The 22,401-nt window shown below is 42.1% G+C and overlaps 1 protein-coding gene across 4 annotated transcripts in view; it reads left to right on the top strand.

Annotated features, from left to right (window-relative positions):
• The first annotated feature begins 9,774 nt into the window (after positions 1-9,774).
• Positions 9,775-22,401, top strand: part of LOC147452823 (putative phosphoadenosine phosphosulfate reductase) — a 66,665-nt gene continuing 54,038 nt past the window's right edge. For 2 of the 4 annotated variants that reach the window (XM_086518417.1, XM_086518415.1), the window contains exon 1: positions 9,775-9,933. In XM_086518417.1, the coding sequence (XP_086374543.1) occupies positions 9,881-9,933 (53 nt within the window). In that variant the 5' untranslated portion in view covers positions 9,775-9,880. Of the gene's footprint in view, positions 9,976-22,401 lie in introns of all 4 variants that reach the window. The other 2 variants (XM_086518413.1, XM_086518414.1) reach the window with 2 other exon arrangements.

Below are 22,401 nucleotides of genomic sequence, written 5' to 3'. Positions count from 1 at the left end.
AAAGTTAATAGCTACCCCAATTTTTTAAGGAATTTATACATATTTAAATTAAGTTCTGATCAGAAGGCCATCACCCCTTCTAATCCAAGTGTTTCACCCAATCTTTTGTCCTAGAGAAGTCATGATATGAAGCTTCTTAGCCAAGCCACTTCTAATTTTCAAAGGTACATGTTTATACAGGAAATGAAATCTAAAAAGATGTGTCACATCAGTGATAGGAGGTGAGTGAAGCGTCACACTTCAATCTTTTTTGTTTCCAATATCCTCCCACAGGTCATGTGGCCATGGTTCTTCCACTTCTAGAATTGGCATAACTGCCTGTGAATACACCCCATCTGTGGTATTGGCTTCCATCCTCGTATCTAAAGGTGTTTGAACTACCAATTCTTTTTAGTCTCTGTCTTTGATACCTCGATCCTTCAACTCTTGGATTTTTTTGTGGATCAATATGTCAATCCTTGGAGCAATAGGAACAGGTGGTTCCATAAGAGCTCGAGCCGCGTGGATGAGCTCCTTGCACATCTGCAACCTCTCTTTTTCATACCCTGGATGAGGATATGTTAACCATCTATGCTCATGGGTTTGGTTGGCTATAACCTAGCTTCATAAGCTATCAAGATCGCATCTAATGGCTCAAAGACATTGTCCACCAAGATCGATCCTGCCGAAGATATTACTAATGGTTTTGCTACATCAATCTTTTCTTTATGGTCCCTTTCCATTCTGAACTGTTCTTTTGTTTCCTGTGATTTGGTTTCTAAAGCTGATTTTTCTTTTATCTTTTTGGCTTTCATCTTGTCTCTTTTTGCCTTCCAAGATTTCCTAAGGGTTCTAATCGACAAATTCTCTATCTCGATTTGGCAGGGTGGGATGTTGCTTGCAGCCTCTTGTGCTTGTGCTCTCATTACAATATTCATTAGAACTGTTGATTCCGTTTCTCATCCACTTGATCTTGATACAATTCTGTTTTTGTTCATGGTAGCCTTCCCATTGTTATCAGGGTTTTTTGGACAGTGTGGAATGAGATGGTCATTTTACATCCCTCACAGTACCCAAAGAGTTTGATACGCTCTCCTTTGTGTGGAAAACTTCCTGCCCAATGATCACCACCACATTCATAGCATGGTCCTACTAGTGGTCTAGAAGCTTGTGGAGCCCCTGTCGATGGTTGTCCGGTTCTAGGAGGGTATCCCCTAGGTCTGTAGTTCTGATTTGCCATGAACATAAGCATATTTTCATCGACCAGGTAATGGTTTTTTGTTGGTTGTGCTATGTGTGATGATTCTTACATCCCTTCAAAAACTATCCATGGAAATTGTCCTTCAGAAGCATAAGCACTACTGTCTAACCCTCTCTCATAGGAGCTGTCTCAATCTTCTCGGTATGAAACTACCTGTATCATACTCTGATCCGCAATGCCTCTATGGGTTATGAAATTCTTACCATGGCTCTGTTTTCCTGGGGTAAAGGAGGCTGATGTCCCAACAGAGGTTGAGGTTTTTCCTGCCCTTGGACTGCGTTATTTTGTCCTACTTAATATCTTGGAGGTGGTGGCAACTGTTGCCCTCCAGGTGGCCCATATGGTCTTTCTCTAACATAGTTTCTATTGTAGAAACATTCGTGGGTCTCATGGTTTGTCCATTTTTGTTCGATAGCACACCACTTCAATACACGTTGTACATTTGATACAAGCCTCAGCAGCATGTTGCACCACTGAGTTGGATGATCTCCTCCACAAGTGTCACATTTCCATGTGGGCTGTTATCATGTGTTTGGGTTCATCTTGTTTCCTTGGTTCATCATTCTAATCACTTCCTCTATCATTTGATCAATCCTCGGCACAATTGGATTTTGTCCACCCAGTTTCATCATGGATTCACTAGTGGTTAAAGAGGTGCTACTCGTCCCTTGGTCTGTGTCCTTAATCACCTCCCCATATGCTTTACAATTGTCTACCAAATACAATGCCTCTTTTGTGACTTGCTCAAAAGTAACACATTCTTTTAAGTGCAAATCTTTTTTCGCAATCCCTCTATGAAAAGGACCGACAACCTCTCATCCTGAGGTAGCTCTCTAGCAGAACATCTTTCTATGTATTGCTTAAATCGAAGGGAGGATTCCTTCACCTTTTCTTTCTCCTTTTGTCTAAATGCATAGATTTGGGAGACCGTATTATGCTTAATTCCTCTCTTTGAGAATTCCTCTGCAAATTCTCGAAGAAGTCACTCTATGCTTGGGAATTCCCGGCTGTTCAATGGTTGGAACTAGGTCAAGTCTATTCCTTCTAGGGTCAATTGAAATCCTTCATATTGAGTGTGGAAATCGGTTACCTGTTTAGTCTTGCAGATTGAAACATGAGCATACGGATCCCCCGATCCACTATAATTTTTGGGTATACACTTGGCCACTTGAGATGGTCGCATGCATCTAGAATCTGCAACCATCCTAACCATCCCCGATCCACTTGGCATGATCTCTCTAGTTTTGTATTCTCCCCTTGGCACTACAATTGGTGTCCTCTCTGCCATACGTTCATCCGGTCGTTCTGTTCGATCTCATGTAATAGTCGGAGGGATTCTAGTTGCGTAAGTCAAATCAGGTGCTACACTGCCCCTGTGTGTGTTCAAAGAAACCCTAGACTCCATTGATCAATGGGCCCTGCATCCGAGAATCGTTGGTGCCCAAATGGATCTTCCACTTTCGTTCTTATTGGACTCACGTACCCAGTTTCTGGTCTCGTTTGAGTCGTCTTGGGTTTAAGTTACTCAAGATTTACATAATATTGGTGGAGTGGTCCACCACAGTATGTATACTGCTCTAGCTCCTTACGGTCTATAGCATAGTATTTTTTGCCATGCATATCTATCATGACCACTTGGATACTTCTCCCCTCTGCGTATGTAAGAACATATAGTCTCTTCCGGTCAATCAGCTCCTTGATGTAGGGCTCATCGCATCTATAATAGAGTGTCTATTCTCCATTATTGAATTTATATAGCCCCACGTAAGTGTTTTCTGTATTAAGTCGCTTCGTCTCTTTAATGCGCATGAGCACCGCATTTTGTCTGTCCATCTTGGGTGGTTCATCTACTAACTCTTCATCTACCTTGTCCTTGGTGCCAGTCAATCCCCATTTGTCCACAATAAAGGGGTCGTGAACAACTAGGCACATCATTCCCTTCCGGTCAAAGTATCTGTCTCCGTTATAGTCCACATATACAAGCTCCTTGAACTCGCTTAGCTTGTTTTCCAACTTAACACAGTAGTAGTCCATTTCATCCTTATAGATTTTGGCTTTAAGCTCATTGTTGAATTGAAATTTTAGATACAACAATTTCACATCAGATGCAGGTCAAGAAGGACATGCCACCGTGGAAGTTCCTTCCTTAAGGTTCACCTTGTCGAATTCCTCAATTATTATGGTGTTTGATCTTTCTGATGTGGTATTAGAGAAACTTTCCTCTATAATGGCTTCCAAAGGATGCAATGGATTTTGATTCACACTACCTTCAATTGGGTGGTTTCTCACTTGGTCTCTGACGTTGGGATTCCTATTCTGGTACAATCTTCCTGATCGCAAATACATGAAGAACTGATCTTACAAAATCCAAACCTTGTTACCTCATTGGCTAACTTGAATTCTCCAATTTGGTCTTACTTGTTGGGTCGTACTCTCTAGCACTTGTAACCTGTCAAAAATTGTTTGATGGCTATGAGTTTACATTCGCTCTTGTTAGTTCAAACTTTCAATCGACAAAATTTTATCGGATACTTTCAATAACTTCACAATTTAAGTAGAATTTCAATTTTGAAAAGACCACCAGGGTCCTGGAGACTATCTCTATCTGTGGTGAAATTCAGCTCTTATTACAGACTCAGAGGGACATGGATCGCGATCCATGTCGGGAGGCCAAACTGACTTTTCTTGGTACCAATAGAATCAGCATGATTAATAGGTCATTTGGCACTAAAATTTTTAAAAATGGATTTTTGGATTGAAAATTAGGTCAGTTCTAGAAATTGCTCAGAATGCTTGACAGTTCTAGGCTTTTGGCTTGGTTTTTGATATCCAAATTCAGTTTTGAAATGATCACTAGAGTCCCTGTGATGTGCTTTAGCTATGGTGTAGGTTTAGTATCAATCTGTGTCAGAGGAACGTGGATTGCGATCCATGTACCTAGTTGCCAGATTGCACTGAAACTTGGCACACAGCTTCCCTTTGGTTCATTGATGTCAGCTTTATGGTTTTTGTAGAATTTGGACTTTTTTAGGCCAACCAAAAGTCAATCCTCGGGTTTGTTCCAGGGTTTTCACGTTGAACTGTTTTCGGCCCTTTTAACCCACTTTTTGAACTTTGTTGACTATAGTTGTTTTGGGAAATGTTCTTCAAATCTTACCAATTGTCCACCTGTCAAATACCAGCTCAAAATCCCTATGAGGTACATGGATCGCAATCCATGTTGGACATCATTTTGACATGAGATTTGGTAAGCTTATAATATTGGGTATGGTGATACTTATCCCCAAATCTTTTTGGATTTGAACCACTTTTTGCTGGCCAAAAGCAAGATATTGTGTTTGCTTTGGGGTTTTTTTGCAATCAAATGTTTTGATCAGGCTTTTGCACTTTTTTGTTGTGGACCCTTTTGGAAAAGTTGTTCCCTCAGTTCTCATGAGTGTATTGGTCAATTATCCTGTCCAAATGTCAACCTGGTAGATGGATCACGATCCATGTTTGACAACATCTGGTCATGAATTTTGTCTTGCTGGTTCCTTGCCTTTAGTTGAACACAATTCTCGCCCCTTTTCGAATTTGGACAACTACAAGTTCAGTTCCCCAAAGTTACTTAATTTTCAAGGTTTTGTGCAGATTAGCCCAATTTCTTGATTTAGATGTTCTTTTAGCAACCTATTTTTGGCCAAACTCGGGATTTTGGTGCCTGAGGGTTAGTTCTAACAAATGAGGCCAGTTTCTAGTCAATTGGCCAAAAAGGTACATGGATCGTGATCCATGTTGGGTAGTCAATTTGGGAAAAAACTGTCTTCTGCAAGCTTGTATATCCCTTTTTGCCAGGTTTTGTTGAGTTTAATTCAGCTTTGAAGCTTTGACCATCAATTTAGCAAATTTTTAGAGTTATGGTCTTTGGTACCAAAATAAGGTTTCAGACAGTTTGTACCCTGATCCTTTTGGCCCCAATTGATGGTGGATATTGTTACTTAACCTACTCTTATAAACTAAAATGTATCCACAAACATAAATAAGTTTTACGTTGCAAAAATGACATTGAAATGTATGGTGAAGCAGTCCTTTTCAAGCATAGGAAAATCAAAGAACGAAATACTTTTTGTACTTCACTCAGAGCTCTCTTTGCTCATAAGAAGTAGCACTGCCTGGTCCTTGACTCCAGTCTCTACTAAGTACTAAACCTACGTCTAGTTACTTTACTGTCTAAGTGTAAATGGAATGGGTGTCAAATCCCTCGAAAGGATTTTTTGTACAACTAGGTCACTCACCACCTAAGGATTGACTTCCCCGACAACGATGCCAATGTAGCGGGTCGTCACGAGGGACGTCTGCAGGATAGCTATCTGGTACTAACATAATGTCAGTACGCAAGGAAGCGACTTGAGATGGGGCACAGAGACTCCTGAGATTGTCAATTTCAAAGAAGTGAACGTAAAGAACTGTTCATACATCTACAATAGCAAATCAACCACTTCCTAGTCAGAAATCAACATATGTCCAATGTCACCGCTCTAGGTCATCACGCCTTTTCGGTATCCAAACGAATTCAGAATGCAACGAAACTTAAGGAGAGGTGTTACAACACCTAAGGACATAATCCTACCAAGTTCTGCAGTTATCTAGGAAGGTACATAAATCACGATCCATCCCAAAAAATGTATAGAAAACTAAAACAGAACTACATGAAAAGGTTTCCTTCAATGGCTTAGAAACACTCTTCCAAGGTCAAAACATAAAAAAATAACTATTTACGGCCTCAAATCAGCACATTTATCTCACAGGCAAGACGACGCAAACCACAACAGAATTGAGAATGATTACACTTAGATTAAAGAGCAAGAGACAAGGAACACAATGTGCTATTCGAAATCAAATTCTGATTACCAGACAAGGAGAAAGGTTGATTACAACTTGTAGCAGAAGTACAACTCTCAGTAGACGTCCAATAAATCCCAAAGATAATGATAATGTGTCTTTCAAACTAAGGGTTTTGACTTAAAAACTTTCGCCCCTTTCCCACGGCCATTAGCCACTTACAAGGCTTGTAGATTTCAAGTGGGTAATAGAGAATAACAAGCTAAATTACAATTTGAGAATCATTAATAGTAGAATTACAAGGCTTCTTTTGGAAAAAGGATTGAATATATCAAAGTTTGGAGTGTATTCAGCTTTTAGGTGACAGTCCACTGTATCCACCAAACATTCCCCGACAACGGCGTCAATGTTAGCGGGTCGCCGTGACGAACGTCCATGACATAGCTATCTGGTACTAACATAATGTCAATACGCAAGGAAGAGACTCGAGATGGGACATGAAGACTCAATGAAATTGTCAATTTCAAAGAAGTGAACCTAAAGAACTGTTCATACATCTACAATAACAAATCAACCACTTCTTAGTCAAAAAATCAGCCTATGTCCAATCTCATCGCTCTAAGCCATCACGTCTTTTCGGCATCCAAACGAACTCAGAATGTAACGAAACTTAAGGAGACGTGTTATAACACCTAAGGGCATAATCCTACCAAGTTTTTCAGTCATCTGGAAAGGTACCTAAATCACGATCCATCCCAAAAAATGTATAGAAAACTGAAACAAAACTATACGGAAAGGTTCCCTTTAAGCTTATAAATACTCTTCCAATGTCAAAACATAAAAAAATAACCATTTAAAACCTTAAATCAGCGCATTTAGCTCACAGATATGACGTCGTGAACCACAATAGAATTGAGAATGATTACACTTAGATTAAAGAGCAAGAGACAAGGAACACAATGTGCTATTCGGAATCAAATTCTGATTACCAGACAAGGAGAAAGGTTGATTATAACTTGTAGAAGAAGTACAGCTCTCAGTCGACGTCCAATAAATCCCAAAGATAATAATAATGTGTCTTTCAAAACTAAGGGTTTTGATTTAAAAACTTGGGACCCTTTCCCATGGCCATTGGCCACTTACAAGGCTTGTAGGTTCTGAGTGGGTAATAGAGAATAACGGGCTAAATTACAATTTGAGAATCACCAATAGTAGAATTACAAGGCTTCTTTTGGAAAAAGGATTGAATACATCAAAGTTTGGAGTGTATCCGACTTTTAGGTGACAATTTGCTATATCCACCGAACATTCCCCGACAACGGCGCCAATGTTAGCGGGTCATCGAGATGGACGTCTACGACATAGCTATTTGGTACTAACATAATTTTAATACGCAAGGATTCGACTCGGGATGGGGCACGGAGACTCGATGAGATTGTCAAATTCAAAGAAGTGAACTTAAAGAACTGTTCATACATCTACGATAGCAAATCAACCACTTCCTAGTTAGAAAATTAGCCTATGTCCAATCTCACTGCTCTAGGTCATCACGTCTTTTCGGCATCCAAACGAATTTGGAATGCAATGAAATTTAAGGAGAGGTGTTACAATACCTAAGGGCATAATCCTACCAAGTTATGCAGTCATCTGGGAAGGTATATAAATCACAATCCATTCCAAAAAGTATATAGAAGACTGAAACAAAACTACACGGAAAGGTTCCCTTTAAGCTTAGAAACACTCTTCCAAGGTCACAACATCAAAAAATAACCATTTATGACCTTAAATCAGCATATTTAGCTCATAGACAAGACGTCGCGAACCACAACAAAATTGAGAATGATTACACTTAGATTAAAGAGCAAAAGACAAGGAACACAATGTGTTATTCGCAATTGAATTCTGATTACCAGACAAGGAGAAAGGTTGATTACAACTTGTAGCAGAAGTACAGCTCTCAGTTGACGTCCAATAAATCCCTAAGATAATGATAATGTGTCTTTCAAAACTAAGGGTTTTGACTTAAAGCCTCGGGACCCTTTCCCACAGCCATTGGCCACTTACAAGGCTTGTAGGTTCTGAGTGGGTAATAGAGAATAACGAACTAAATTACAATTTTGAGAATCATCAATAGTAGAATTACAGGGCTTCTTTTGAAAAAGGATTGAATACAACAAAGTTTGATGTGTATCCGGCTTTTAAGTGACAGTCCGCTGTATCCACCAAACACTCAAGTGCTAGCCGAGCATATCTGTCTTTGGGATTAAAGAATTTAAGAAGGCTTGGAAAGAAAGAAAAGACAAGTTTAATAAATAAAGAATAGTATTAATGGACGTGTGCGTTTGTGTGTGTGTGTGTGTGTGAGAGAGAGAGAGAGAGAGAGAGAGAGAGAGAGAGAGAGGTGGAAAAACAACGAGAATGGTCTTGATTTTCTCAATTTGAAGATATGACATTAAAGAACAAACAATGATTTAAAGATATCCACTTGAAATCATATTTACTTTATCTCCAAAGCGAAATAATGAATCGTAGACTAAGGCCTTTGCTAAATGGCTTCAACTTTGATCATATGATATTAAATTTGTGTCTATTAATTGATAAGCCTCACAATGAACTAAGGAAGCTTCAAATTCACATAAAAATAATAATAAGAAACGTTAAAAATCTAGGAAGGCTTGGAAAGAAAGAAAAGTCAAGTTTAATAATAAAGAATAGTATTAATGGGTGTGTGCATGTGTGTGTGAGAGAGAGAGAGAGAGAGAGGGAGAGAGAGAAAGAGAGGTGGCAAAACAAAGAGAATGGTCTTGATTTTCACAATTTAAAGATTTGACATTAAATAACAACAATGATTTTCACATTTTTAAGATTTGACATTAAAGAACAAACAATGATTTGAAGATAATGAATCATACACATTATAATGCCTTTGCCATAGGCAGACCCCAAAAAAACCCAAATGTCTCAATTCAACACACACAAAAAAACCTCATAAAGAAAGCTATATGAAAGTCAGCATGGTGCAACCCTTGACAACCATGATGACAAAGAGGCATGCTTGAAATGATATTAGAAATTAGTTTGAAATTTTTTTCAAGGTTTAGACAACTCTCATTGACTTGTTTGTCTCATGTGGACACCCTCATGGCTTGGAGAATAAATCAAACACAACATGTAGCCTCATATGATGCTTAGGGTAATGTCCCATATTAATATTCAATGAATTTGGAGAAATGGAGTACAATAAATGTTTTACGTTTTGGATTAATTCTCCAACTTTATTTGCCATGGGGTCATAGACATGGGATCAATGGTTCCAATTCAAAGGCACTTTTGTTGTTTAATTGGGGCCATAGATCTTAAAAATTGATCTTGATATCTACTAACATAATATGGCGAGGAGGTGACCCTTTGCAAGTGTCACCTTTTGCGAGATGAAGGCTATAAGCTTAAAGTGGGGGGCGAAAAAGAGAGAGAGAGAGCTTAGAGGGGGAGCGAAGGAGAGAGAAAGGCCGCCAAAGACAACCGATCGTACTCGTAAAAACTAATCCCGAGATCCCAAGGTTAACATTTCTTGATTTGTAATTGTTGACCCATGGTTAACCAAATGGTGGTTAACGTTGTTGGCCTATCAATTTCAATCATAATAATCTAGGCATCACGAGGTTTGTCTCAATTTTTCTCGATGCTCTAGATTTGGCCCCACCGACTTCATTGCCACGCTTCAGTGCTTCACTTTTCTAAATTAACCTTTCCTTCCCTTAAGGCTACGTCATGCATTTTTCCTCCTCGAGAAAGCTTTAGCTACTTGACACAGGTCAGATGCCAATGGCAGTTGTCCCTCTGCAGCTCAGCTACTCTGCTTCGCCTGCCAGGTATTTCTGGGCAGGTGCTATGTGCTGGCGTGCGTATAATAAGTGCGTAGAGAGAGAGAGAGAGAGAGAGAGAGAGAGAGAGAGAGTGTTGTTCGTTTTTTCGTTAAGGACTGGCCTATGGGTACAATTACCAGAGCTTTTGTTCTCTATTCATCAATGGGAAGAGCTCAGTATGGGCCTTTCTTTGAAGCAGGCTTTGTCTATTGCTAAACGGCTGAAAAGGGTTTTTGTCTTGCGTTCCTTGGTTGTTTTTTCTTCATGCTATGCAATGTAAGGGTATGCGCTTGCAGGATGCCAAGAGACGTGAATTCATTAGTCATTTAATGGCAAACTTTCTGAGAACTAACCCGGCAATGACTTTTTATTAAGGAAGCTGTTGCTGTATAGAGTGTCTGGGATTATGGCTTGTATCCCATCAGCCTACAGGACAGATTCCAGGCTGTTGATGGAGTATGGTAGTGCATTGTATCCGGGTGGCCAGACACTCGACAACAGTTTCTATGTCCTTCAGAAGCAACAGGATTGCATGTTGCTTGCATAAACGTTGAATATTTCGGAGGGGTATCTGCAGCCTTGTCAGTTGTGCAAATAAACTCTATTCATGACAATTGAGAGAAGCACAGGCAATTTCTAATTTTATGAAGAGATTTGTTACAGGATTTTTAGCTACGGTGAAGAGGATGCACGCCAAACCAATGTCGCATAGAGAGGCACAAATAAGCAAGAGAGATAAATGTGTTTAGTTAGAGAGAGAAAGGTGGCCAATTAAAGAGAAGTGCTCCCAACATCCTTTAAGCACTTTGAGTTGGCTTCTTCTTTTAGGTTTTAGGCGCCTCGGCCATAGTAGCTAGGTTTTTGTAAATCTGGACGGCTTCTTTGGCAAACATGATCCTCAAGTGACGACCTCTCATGTCTTCCTATTCTTAGCGGTTTGAATTTACCGATGGTGTGATTCTCTTTGAGTCTCGAGTTCTATGAGATTTAGATTTTGCTATTCAGTTACTGAAGGGGATCGGGGAGCACACCACAGACGGAGAGTGAGAGAGAGAGAGAGAAGGAGACACACAACTCAGATATGGGTGGGGAGACTCAAAGTGAGTAGTCCCCTATACACTTATGCTATGTTTAAGGTATACAAGTCAATGGGCGCCCAGACTCTGGGCGACCGGGCAAGGCACAGACGCCTATACCCCAACAATCTCCCACTTAAAGGCGACTGTGCCTTTAAGCAAGGGAACCTAGTCTAAAGACTACAAAAGGTGAGAGAAAACCGCTCTCAACCGATGCCCACTGGCTGGCTGTGATCGTGTGTATCCGGCTGTCCTGCTCCCGTGTAAGTCCATACACCACCAGACGTACCGCACACGTACTGCAAGTATGTATGCAATACTTGCATATCTCCCTCGTGCACTAAGTCATCATCAGTCAACAAACGACTGACAACCCCAACTACAAATGCTCCCACTGCAGCTGCGATATCCGGTCTCAAGATCAGCATCTCATACATGAGACCACCGAATGCCGATGCAATGCTAGCGGGCCCTGCTAGCTCTACAGAGCATGCACCAATCTCCACACTTTGCATACATCATTGCAAACACCTGCAAATCTAGTACACAAATATTTGCTCTACCTGTGACTGCCAAAAAACATGCTCGAGGCATACATTGCCGAGCTCAAAATGCAATCACATTAGTCTCCCTGAGCATCAAACCACATAAGGTATACATCGTATCTTCCCACCTGTGAGGAAACTTGCAACAAATATCACTCTTACATCTGAGAGCAAACCATGTGTGGAATCTTCAACACACAATAAACAACTGCTGTTGCAGAAAATTCAGCGTTCAGAACTTTAAAATTCTGATATGACGAACGCGTCCGGAGCGTGCCAAAACCCCAAGGTAGACTCCTGGATCACATGTATCCGAGTCCGGGTGTGAAAGCTATGCCAAAAACCTCCGTTTCGATCCAAAAACGCAGGTTTTTGGAGCACACATGTGGAGCTTCTTTCACTGGTTTTCACAGGATACTTTGGCAGTGATTTTGTGCTTGGATTCATGGTCTTTGCGAATGATTTGCATATGGTTATGGCGCATGGTTGATGCCCATCATACATGTATTTTGGCGAGCACTTTCAAGTGCCGGTAAGCTCTCTTGAGAGCATTGTTTTCGCATTGAATAAGTTTCCGGATTGCAAATCTTTTGGCGTTTGCTTATGTGCAGTCACTCCGTTGATGTACGTTGAGTGCGGATTGCCATTGTATGTGAAAATGTGGAGCCATTTTTGCATTTCTACTCATTGGCATTGAGTAGTGTTATGGTTTATGGTAGAGATTGTACTTGAGTTTTTTGCTCAGTTTTGAGGGGAAATTCTTCGGATTTTTCCCTGATTCTCGCCATAGTTTGTGATCGAGTGTTTACTCTCACTTCGACAGGTTTTGTCAGTTTGTACACAGTTTTGTGTTTTTGTATCCACTCTCGCAAGAGTGAGGAGTTGTGTATCTTTCTTTGCTTGAGACAGTGGTTTGCTCTCGGGTGGGAGAGTCTTGTGATCTCGAGCATTGTTTGCCATAGTTTTGCAGAGCTTATGCATGTATGTTGAGTGTAGTTTGATGCGCATTGATTGCTCATTGTATTGAGCTTGCAGGACAATGGTTATTTTGTGTTGATAGCCATTGTGCGTCGAAACTCTGGCGAAATTTCCCAGGAGTTTTATGCGTATCATTTATGCGATCTAGGTAGAGATTGCAGGTTGCACTCAGCATTTGTGTGCGGTGTTCTCTGCAGGTGGGAGATTTGTGCATGTGTATGCATCGATACCGCACAGTGTGGGCTTGGTGATTAGCTCACAGATTACAGTGTGATACTAGAGCATGCGAGGCTTGTATTGACATTGCGGGAGCTCTATTTTGGAGTGTGTCTCACAGGTTTTACATTGTGTTTCTGGCCATATTTGTAGACAGTTTCCAGGTGTTGTTGGTGAGGTGGTTTTGCTTTCTAGTTTGCTACATTGTGCTCATGGCAGAGACAGGTGATCGCTCAGATTATGATCTCTCCGAAATGTGCATGTTTGATGGGTCAGACTTTGCAGCATGGAGAGAGTGTATGCTTGATGCATTGACACAGCGAGGGTTGCATCGACCATTGAGTGGTGATGCAGGTGGACCTTCAAACATGTCTGACGATCAGTGGCAGGAGCTAGAGGAGATGGCACTATCTACGCTCTCTTTGCACCTTGCAAAATCTGTATATGCTCTTGTTATGTATGAGACTACTTCGAGAGCACTTTGGCGCAGATTACATGATATGTATGATAGATCTGAGTCATCACGGACTCGTGTGAGACATGTACATTCACGAGCACGCCGACAAGTGACATGTTGGTATTGTGGTCATTCTGGACATGTTAGACGGCGTTGTTTTCGTCGTATGCGACATCGTAGGAGACATGGCAGTCTCAGAGATGCATGTAGTGATGCCATGGACTCAGTTGCTTTGACAGTTGAGGCACATGTAGTGTCGGAGTATACTAGTGACGGGGATGTCACTTTTACCTCGAGCTATGCACGAGATGCTATACATGTGGATAGTGCACTCCCTTCGCAGTGGTTGCTAGACGCAGATGCTATGTTTCATGTCACGCCGCATCGTGCATGGTTTTGTAGCTATTCTAGCGGGATGCTTGGCAGTATACGTTTGACCGATGGATCGGTGTATGCGATAGCAGGTGCAGGAGATGTGAGACTATCATTACCGAGTGGTGCATCTTACTTGTTATGACATGTGCGCTATGTACCAGATTTGACAGTGAGTTTGATCTCGATTAGTCAGATTAGAGATTGTGGATGTCAGATTTCGCTACAAGAGCGAGATTTTGTGATGCATTTGGGTTCGCTAGTGATTGCGAGAGGTGCCAGGAGTGGTACAGGTTACCCATTGCATGTGGATCACGCGAGAGACGGTGCTGTCTCTGTGATCACACAGCCAGGTAGACAGCGAGAGAGCAGGCGAGTCTCTTTTGCTTGTGGGTTGCAGGATGCTTTGCATGGAGTGCAGAGTAGTGAGCTCGTTGTGCACACAGTTGGGGTACGACTTGAGCAGTCACACAGAGAGGTGATAGAGTCAGACATGCATGCTTTGCTAGTGACTGAGCAAAGCAGAGAGTCAGTTGTGCGAGATACTTCTATGCAGGATAGACAGGTATAGCGGTCTTGCTCTAGTGAGTCACGACAAGAGGACGTTGTGCAAGAGTCTATGCATACGGAGTTAGAGCATGAGAGCTCTAGTGAGTCACAGCAGATTGAGTGGTCATGTTTGCAGTGGATGATTGCAGAGGAGACTGAGATGTCAGCGATTATGCAGTCATTTCTTTCTATGCTTGACAGTGAGCATGGGGATATAGTTGTGCAGGATATGTCTTCTAGAAGACACCTAGAGCAGCTGGTTTGCTCTGAGGTTGCACGACAGGTTGATGCGTCTTTTGAGGACAGTCAGGAGATGCATGTGGCTGACACGCCTTGTCAGTCAGAGATGCCTATTGCCAGGGATATATATGTTGATGCATGCTATGATACCAATCGAAGGGGATCGGGGAGCACACCACAGACAGAGAGTGAGAGAGAGAGAGAAGGAGACACACAACGCAAATATGGGTGGGGAGACTCAAAGTGAGCAGCCCCCTATACACTTATGCTATGTATAAGGTATACAAGTCAGTGGGCGCCCAGACTCTGGGCGACCGGGCAAGGCACAGACGCCTATACCCCAACAGTTACAGAGGAAGCAATTTTACTCCATGTTGTCTTAGATTTCTTTCTGGTGGTACTTAACTCTTTTGTTCAGTGCTCCATTGAGCGGAGTGCCATGAACGGTGTCTTCTAGTCCTTGGTTTCTTTGCCCATTTCTTGTGGCTTTGGATGGTGTGCTTGCAGTTAGTATCTTGGTGGTTGTTTTTCTTTAGCCACTTTAGTGGTTGCTTCGTCTTTCAGATTGGTGGTAGACGGTTGCTCTTCCTAGTGTATTTGAGCACTAGTTCCTGTGCCTTGTGTTACAGACTTGGACACCCCAAGTTGGAAATCCGGTACGATACACGAGAGAATCACTTAAAATACTTCACAACTTTAAAATTTGATTCGACACGGCCTGGTGTAGTTCCGTGCCAAGAGGTATTATCCCTTTCTGTATTTATTTTATATTAATGCTTGAGCAAAGTATAACTCCCAAGGGTCCTTTGCTCTCAGACTGTGTATTCAGATGCTCTGTAGAGTGAGGCCCAAAAGGGTCTATTTATTCTCACAAGGGATGTCTCAAAAACAGAGCCCCAAAAGCAGTTAAACTCAAAAGCAAACTACCACAAAAGCATCTGGTGCTAAAATCTGCCTCAAAAAGCAAACAACGCAATTTGTGGAATTCCGTACAGCATCCACGTCAGCCTGTCAACGCATTATGTGGAAATTTGTACTGCTGCCATGTGGCACGTGTCAGCGCGATTCTCGAGTTCTGTCGTACAGTCTGTTGCTACGTCAACCTCTATAATGTCCGGGTGGTCATGCTACGTCATCGGTTTGTGACATACCCCCCTCTTGAAAGAACTGTAATTGCCCTCGATTACACTGGCAAAATTAGATATAAGCCATAAACCAATTTAGTAGACACTGACTCTAGTACCGATGTACTAGACGATACGATACAAATCCAGCACTTGTACAAAGACAATAGTCACATTACATCACATCACATTCATATCATATCACATAGAATTTAGGACCATGATTCTTGGTAATGTATTTAGCAATCGCATCTAGATCCGCACCGGACCTCACTGATGTTGGAGTAGCTAATCCCATATTGCGATCATGTCCATGGATTTTGTTCTGATCTAGGACCATGATTCCTGGCAATGTATTTAGTAATCGCATTTAGATCCATCACGGATCCGATTGATGTCGGATTCACTAATCCCATATTGCGATCATGTTTATAGATTTCTCGAGACTGAAATGCTGCAGTCATTTGGTCTATCATTCCATCTGCACTCGAGCACTATTATGTGCGAGTAATCATTTCCGGGGATCCCAATCCATCAATCAAACATTGAGTTCGTACTGAACAGAGTGTTTCAATCATTCAGTTCTAGCTGTGTGGCCATCTTATCCCGTGGGAACTCTTGATGCTCTCACAACAGTTCCATTCAATCATTCACCATGATTCAAAATTTATGATTCTTATCGTTATCAGGTTCATTCTGGGTTCGTCATTGCTCCGAATTCGTCATCATTTCATTCTCAATTCTCACGTGTTATTTGCACACAAGTAGCAAGTTCTTCCAGAAAACATTAATTTCATACATAAATCAAATTCATTTTTGGGGAATTTCCATGCAGCTCACAAATCACACTTAGTTCATACTGAACAAAGTGTTTCAATCATCTAGTCATCTCATCCGTCTTGAAGTCTTGATGCACCTAGATCTCTATGTAGCCTTCTCATCTCGCAGAAACTCTTGATGCGCTCACTTCAGTATCCAGTCATCTCATTCATGTAGGAATCTTATGTACTAGAATCATTCATCATCATTCAACATTCCTCACGCATCATCATCATTCAATTTTCAAAACAAAAATTCATCATTTTTATCTTGAATCGACGGTTTCATTCCTGAGCTGCCGTCGCTTCCGATTGCTTTCAGATGCCATATCATCCTCGATTTTACCTACAAAATAGACAAAATTTCAAGCAAATGGTTCACCTTGTTGCAAAAGAGTCAATGGCCGACTCCATGCTTCCAAATGCGAAAATATGCATGTTCCTCGCTCCTAGTAATTATCTGCACACAGATAACAAGAGCTTCCAAAAACTTTCATCCACACATATTGATTTTTTTTGCAAAAACCCTAATTTTCCAAACTTGTTCGATATAAGATCCGTTCGTGTCAATGCGTAAAGCTCGTTGAAAGGAACAACTTTGCTCTCTGTCGCATTGTAAGGTGCAGCGGAATGAATGTTTGCGCTTTGCTCAAAATGAGTGCTCCAAACTGTGCTCAAGGTTCCTTTTTGTTCTTATGGAAGGTAGAGCCTTCCATTCTTAATGAGAGAGTGCAATGATCACAAACAAAGTGAATGGACACTGTGCGTGCAGGTGTATGAGATTGAGAGATAGAGAGAGAGGAGAAATACGACACTAGAGACGTTGTAAAACCCTCCTCCGAAGGCCCCACTCTCGTCGGCGAGAGTGGTCTACTTATGATTGCACAAACTGGTACAAACTGAATGCATGTGATTGATGCAAGTTTAGGCTATGTCGACGATGACGACGGGGATGACGAAGCCGATCTAAGGGCTGAAATCTGCAATCTTTTATCTGCTGTCCAAAAACACTGTGGGCTGAAATCTGCAAATGTTTTATCTGCTGAATTCTAACTCTATGTCGGTGACGATGTCAATGACGATGGTACGACGACGTGCTGAAAATGGAGATGTTGAAATCTGCGTTTTCCGGGCTGAAACTGTAAACCTTGCGGAAACTGACCGTGCGGCGAGGATTTTCTGCGGGAAGGTGAGATCTGCGAGGTTGGGGGGTTCTTCTGCGATGTCTAAAGGCTGAAAACTGAAAACGTTGACGTTCCTTGATGTTCCGTCCCGGTGAATCTGCAAAATGCTGGGGCTGATCTGCAAACCAAAAACGCTAGGGTTGGTTCCTGTCTTCTGTTGCTGCCGGTGGCCTTGCAATGCAAAACGCTAGGCTGATCTGTTGTGGTCTTGTCGCCAGGGATCTGCAAGAGCAAAACGCTGGCTGATTTGTTGTGGTCTTGTCCAAAAACGCTAGCCAAGCTGCTGTGGAGCAAAAACGCTAGAAGTCCTTGGGGTCCTGCTGAGAAGGTGCCTGTTGAGCGGTGCTTCTGCTGCCTCTTCTGCCAATTAGTGCTAGTCTATGTTTGCTTATATACAAACTTACTCAATTTGCTCTATCTACTTTCCAACAAAAGTCGCTTAAAAATAATAAGTGAAAAATGTCAAAAATAGGTAAAATAGGCTAAATGCACTGGAAAATTCCCCTGAAGGATTCTGATGGATTCTGATGGGAATGCTTACGATCATGCTTTGGCAACCAAAGGATATGCATCTACACTAAGTGACTGGGCATGCACAGTCTGCGAACAAACTCACAAAAGTGCCAGATCACTTCTAATCTAGACTGACTGGACTGACTGAACCCTTGTCGTGCTGTAGCTTGTCCACGGACACATAGGGTTGGATGTGTCATGTGACATCCTCTCCTTTTCAAAGTGAGGTACTGGTATCGAACTGTATGGCGTCGAGGGAGATCGCCAATAGCATCCGGAATCCTGGAAGGGACTCTTCGCCGGCCCACTCTGATATGTGGGTCGTGCTGTACTTGAACTTCATAAAGGTCTGCAACGCTTGCTTCTTTGGGCCGCGCCGAATGCGACAAAGTCTTCTGTGGCTCCTTCGATGCTTCAACTTCGTCTAGAGTCACGCTTCTTCCGTCTTCAAGAATCTCCATGGCTGAAAATGCCTGAAACCACTTCCAACACAAAAACATGAACATACACATTCCATGTAAAGTGAGTGGAAAAAATCTTGTCTTCCTCAAAGACTGTGCATGCAATGTAGATGAACAAATAGACGGAGTGCCAAACCGTTCACCACACACACGCAAACAATGAGAGCGAATCTTTCTCTATTGATCTAAAGCAATCAACTGTGGCAATTCACAACGGAAATGCCCATGCTTGGTGCTCATACTTTCGTGTGCTCTTTCTACAAATATGTCATGCCAAGGAAGAGACATGGAATGTGACTTTCGTGAATGCATACTTTTCAGCTTTTCATGAAAAATCCGCATACATTTGTGCTCATTCATGAGTGAAACGTGCTCAACGTACAATATGTCATGCCTAGGAAAAGGGATCACATAAAGATGCTGACTAAAATACAGGAAACGATCACGAATGAAACGCTCGAACAATGCGTGCGTATCAATCATGCGAACACATAATACTTCCTGTGAGGGTTCTTTGGACCTAGGCTCGAGAGCCAAGATCGCTTCTTCATGAGGGGGTTCTTTGGACCTTGACTCGAGAGCCAAGATCGATCCTTCGTGATTGATCGAATCTGCAACGAGGTTAGCTTCTCTAGAAAAAGCATCCACTAACTCATCCTTCTTGTGAACAATCACATCTTCTTCATGCAACTCATCATGCTTGTGAGAAATCATGCAATCTGGACTATAGTAGACAGATTCAGTAAGCAAGCACATTTCCTTCCAGTTAAGAAGACGATCAAAGTTGATTACATGGCTAGAATATTTCTAGCTCAAATTTTGAAACATCATGGATTGCCAAAGACTATTGTCAGCGATAGAGATCCTCGCCTGACTAGTCTATTTTGGCAAGCATTGCTCGAAAACTTGGGAACTAAGCTTGATTTTTCATCAGCTTATCATCCTCAAACAGATGGTCAAAGTGAAATCGCTAATGCCATTGTTTTAGACCTCCTCAAGTGCTATGTTTCAGAAAGACAATCTGAATGGGAATAGGACTTACCGTAAGTTGAGTTTGCGTATAATAATACCATACATTCCTCAACTGAAAAAGCTCTCTTCGAAATTATTTATGGAAAGCGACTCTTACTTCCTATTATGGTTACCAAAGACAACATCTTCGCTGCAGATGAATTTGTGCGCAATATTGATACTGCCTACCAACAAATAAAGAAAGCGATCCTTCGTACTCAAGAGCAACAGAAGAGAAAAGCAGACAAGCGCAGAAGGACACTCAATCTTGAAAAAGGACAATACGTCCTGCTTAAGTTCGAGAAAGCTAGATTTAAAAAGCGGCTCGGAAAAGGGAAAGTTGTTAAACTTTCCCATAGATTTTACGGCCCTTTCAAGATTACAAATAAAGTCAATGACGTGACTTTTAGATTGGATTTGCCTTCTCATTGGCGCATCCATAATGCTTTTCATGTAAGTCTCCTCCGACCATATGTTGGTCCTCCTCCAGTGGCGCCAGTATAAGAAGATCCTCTAGAAGTCGAAGAGATTGAGGAAATCCTTCAACCTGAACAGATAATACACCACTCTGAGAGACAACTAAAGTCCGGGAGCCTTTATCGAAAGTATTTAGTCAAGTTCAAAAATTACACCCCTCTAGATGCAAAGTGGATGACTGAGTCCAATCTCAAGGACTACCCAGACATCTTGCACAGTTATGTTGACGCTCTACAGTTAAGGTCAACTCTTGAGAACCAAGAGGGGTGTAACAATGTCAGACTTTGTAAATAATTAAATTATTTATGAGAAAATAATTATCTACGAAAGCTTTGTAGTCTATTACTCAATGTGAAGCATCGCATCAATGCGAGCACATGAATGAGATGGGGTCCTTAGAACAGTAACCCTAAGGCCTGAATTATTTTTACGGCCTTAGGATAAGTTAATTAAAATATTTTAAATGGTTTGTGTTGGACCAAATGGCCGCACAAGTACGAACAGGTAATGCCAGAGCGGTGTCGGTACGGCATTGTGCTGGAGAGCAGCTAACATTTCATTGGTTGCATCCATGTGTGCAGTTGTGGTTCAATTTGCACATTTCATTAATAACTTATGAACTTTTAACAGTGAAAGTTGAAAGGTTTTTAAGTTATTAAGTAAGTGTGCCAAGTGGCACACTTACCAATGCAACTAGCTCTCTCACTCACTCTCACCCTCTCTCTCTTCCTAGCGCTCCCTCTTCCTGCTGGCTTGATAAGAGCATCCCCTCCACTTCTCAGGTTGGGAGTGCGCCTACCCTCCCTATTGTGAGTATGCTCTACGTATTGGAGCCCTCCATGGAAGCTTGAGGCAGCCCCTTGCGACATATGTGGTGGCCTCGTGCTCTTATTGTTTAGAACAAGGGTTCTCATAGCCATAGCCAGCTTTTGGTGAAGTTTCATCGCGAGAAGTTGTAGCAGACACTCTTCGTAGAGTGTGGTGGCTGTAAATTCTCTGTTTTCAGTCCTTAATCATCTCTTTTAGGGTGAATTTCAGCAAAGTACACATAGAATCTAGTTTTTCTCTACCTACACTACGCATACACAAAATTTGGTGCGATTCCATTGCGAAAAAAGGTCTCTATTTCGGCATTGGAAGGTGCTTAGGTAACATTTTCAGCTTATGTGCAGAAAATTACAGCAAGCATGTGCCTGCATTTTGCGTGTTTCTCCCTTGTTTTTATTGCAGGAATGATTATGCATAAAGGGACACAATTAGCTGAAGGTAGACTCTCATTTTCGAGAGCTTCCGTTGAGTTTTGTGGAAGATAGACTCTCGTTTTCGAGAGCTTCCCAAAATCTCATGCAGAGGGAAAATCCTCTCAGTATTCAGAGAGTAGCTTTCACACTCTCTCAGTCAGAAGCAGAAAAGAAAGCATAGAGGACGGGCTATTGCCCCGTTCCTGTGCTTGTAAAGATTCTCCCTTAGTATTAAAGATAATCTCTTTATAGGGGGGAACCAACCCATCTTCTGGTCCCCAATGAAGTGTCAAGCTCTCTCTCTCTCTCTCTCTCTCTCCCCTCTCTCTAATTCTCTTGAGTATTTGAAGTACAATCAAAAGTCAGTTTACGCTTTCGTATTTTTGTGACAGCTGTGTTGAGTCTATGATCCCCAACCCCCCATGAGAACAAGGTAGAGTGATGACCTGCCAGGCTTTTTTGTCCGGGCTATCAGAGTGTCGTGCCCTGACCAAAGAAAGTTCCTGATCGGCCTCTCTACCTGGCTGATGCAGGAGCTCGAAAACATCCAGCAAGATGTAATGTACCACATAGTAGCCAACAACACTTGGTTGGTCACTACAACTTTGCCTGCCAAAGAGAGTCGTGCCCAATGTAACCACTTCCTCCTGATGGACAGGAGGAGGGGAGCAATCTGCTACTCAGGAGACAAGTCCAGGCCAACCTAATAGCCCAAGTAGCGAATTGTAGTCCCTGGGGGGATCCATCTAAAACCCTCACCTAGCAACCAATCAGGTGTAGGAGCACTACCAATGCAAAAAGCCACTGTCTTCCTTCAGTTGATCAGTGCGCCTGATGCACAACAAAACATCGTTAGAGCCTGCTTACATCTGTGCAGATTGGCCTCCTGGCCCTCCAAGTACGGAGGTGAGTCGTCTGCAAACTCAGCGTTCAACAGCTCATCGCCTCGAATAGGGAGCGCTAAGCCACGCAGACCAACCTGTTGTGAAACCAAGAATCTGCTCATCACCTCAGCTTAGAACAGAAAGAGGAAGGGGACTAGAGGACAGCCCTGTCTGACCGAGGGTGTGAGCATGAAACGGTCTCCTCTACCTATTGCCAAAAGCACATGACTGTGTGCACGTCTGTAGAGAGATAACACACCTTTGATCCAAGCATCTCAGAAACCCATCCTACGTAGAGTGCTTTCCAAGAAGTCCCAGTCAACTCTGT

The sequence above is a fragment of the Adiantum capillus-veneris genome, chromosome 8 (genome assembly GCF_014529385.1).
Source record: "Adiantum capillus-veneris isolate H3 chromosome 8, ASM1452938v2, whole genome shotgun sequence".
NCBI classification, from domain to species: Eukaryota; Viridiplantae; Streptophyta; class Polypodiopsida; order Polypodiales; family Pteridaceae; genus Adiantum; species Adiantum capillus-veneris.
The sequence above is the reverse complement of the archived record's forward strand: the minus strand, read 5'-3'. Positions and strand labels throughout refer to the sequence as shown.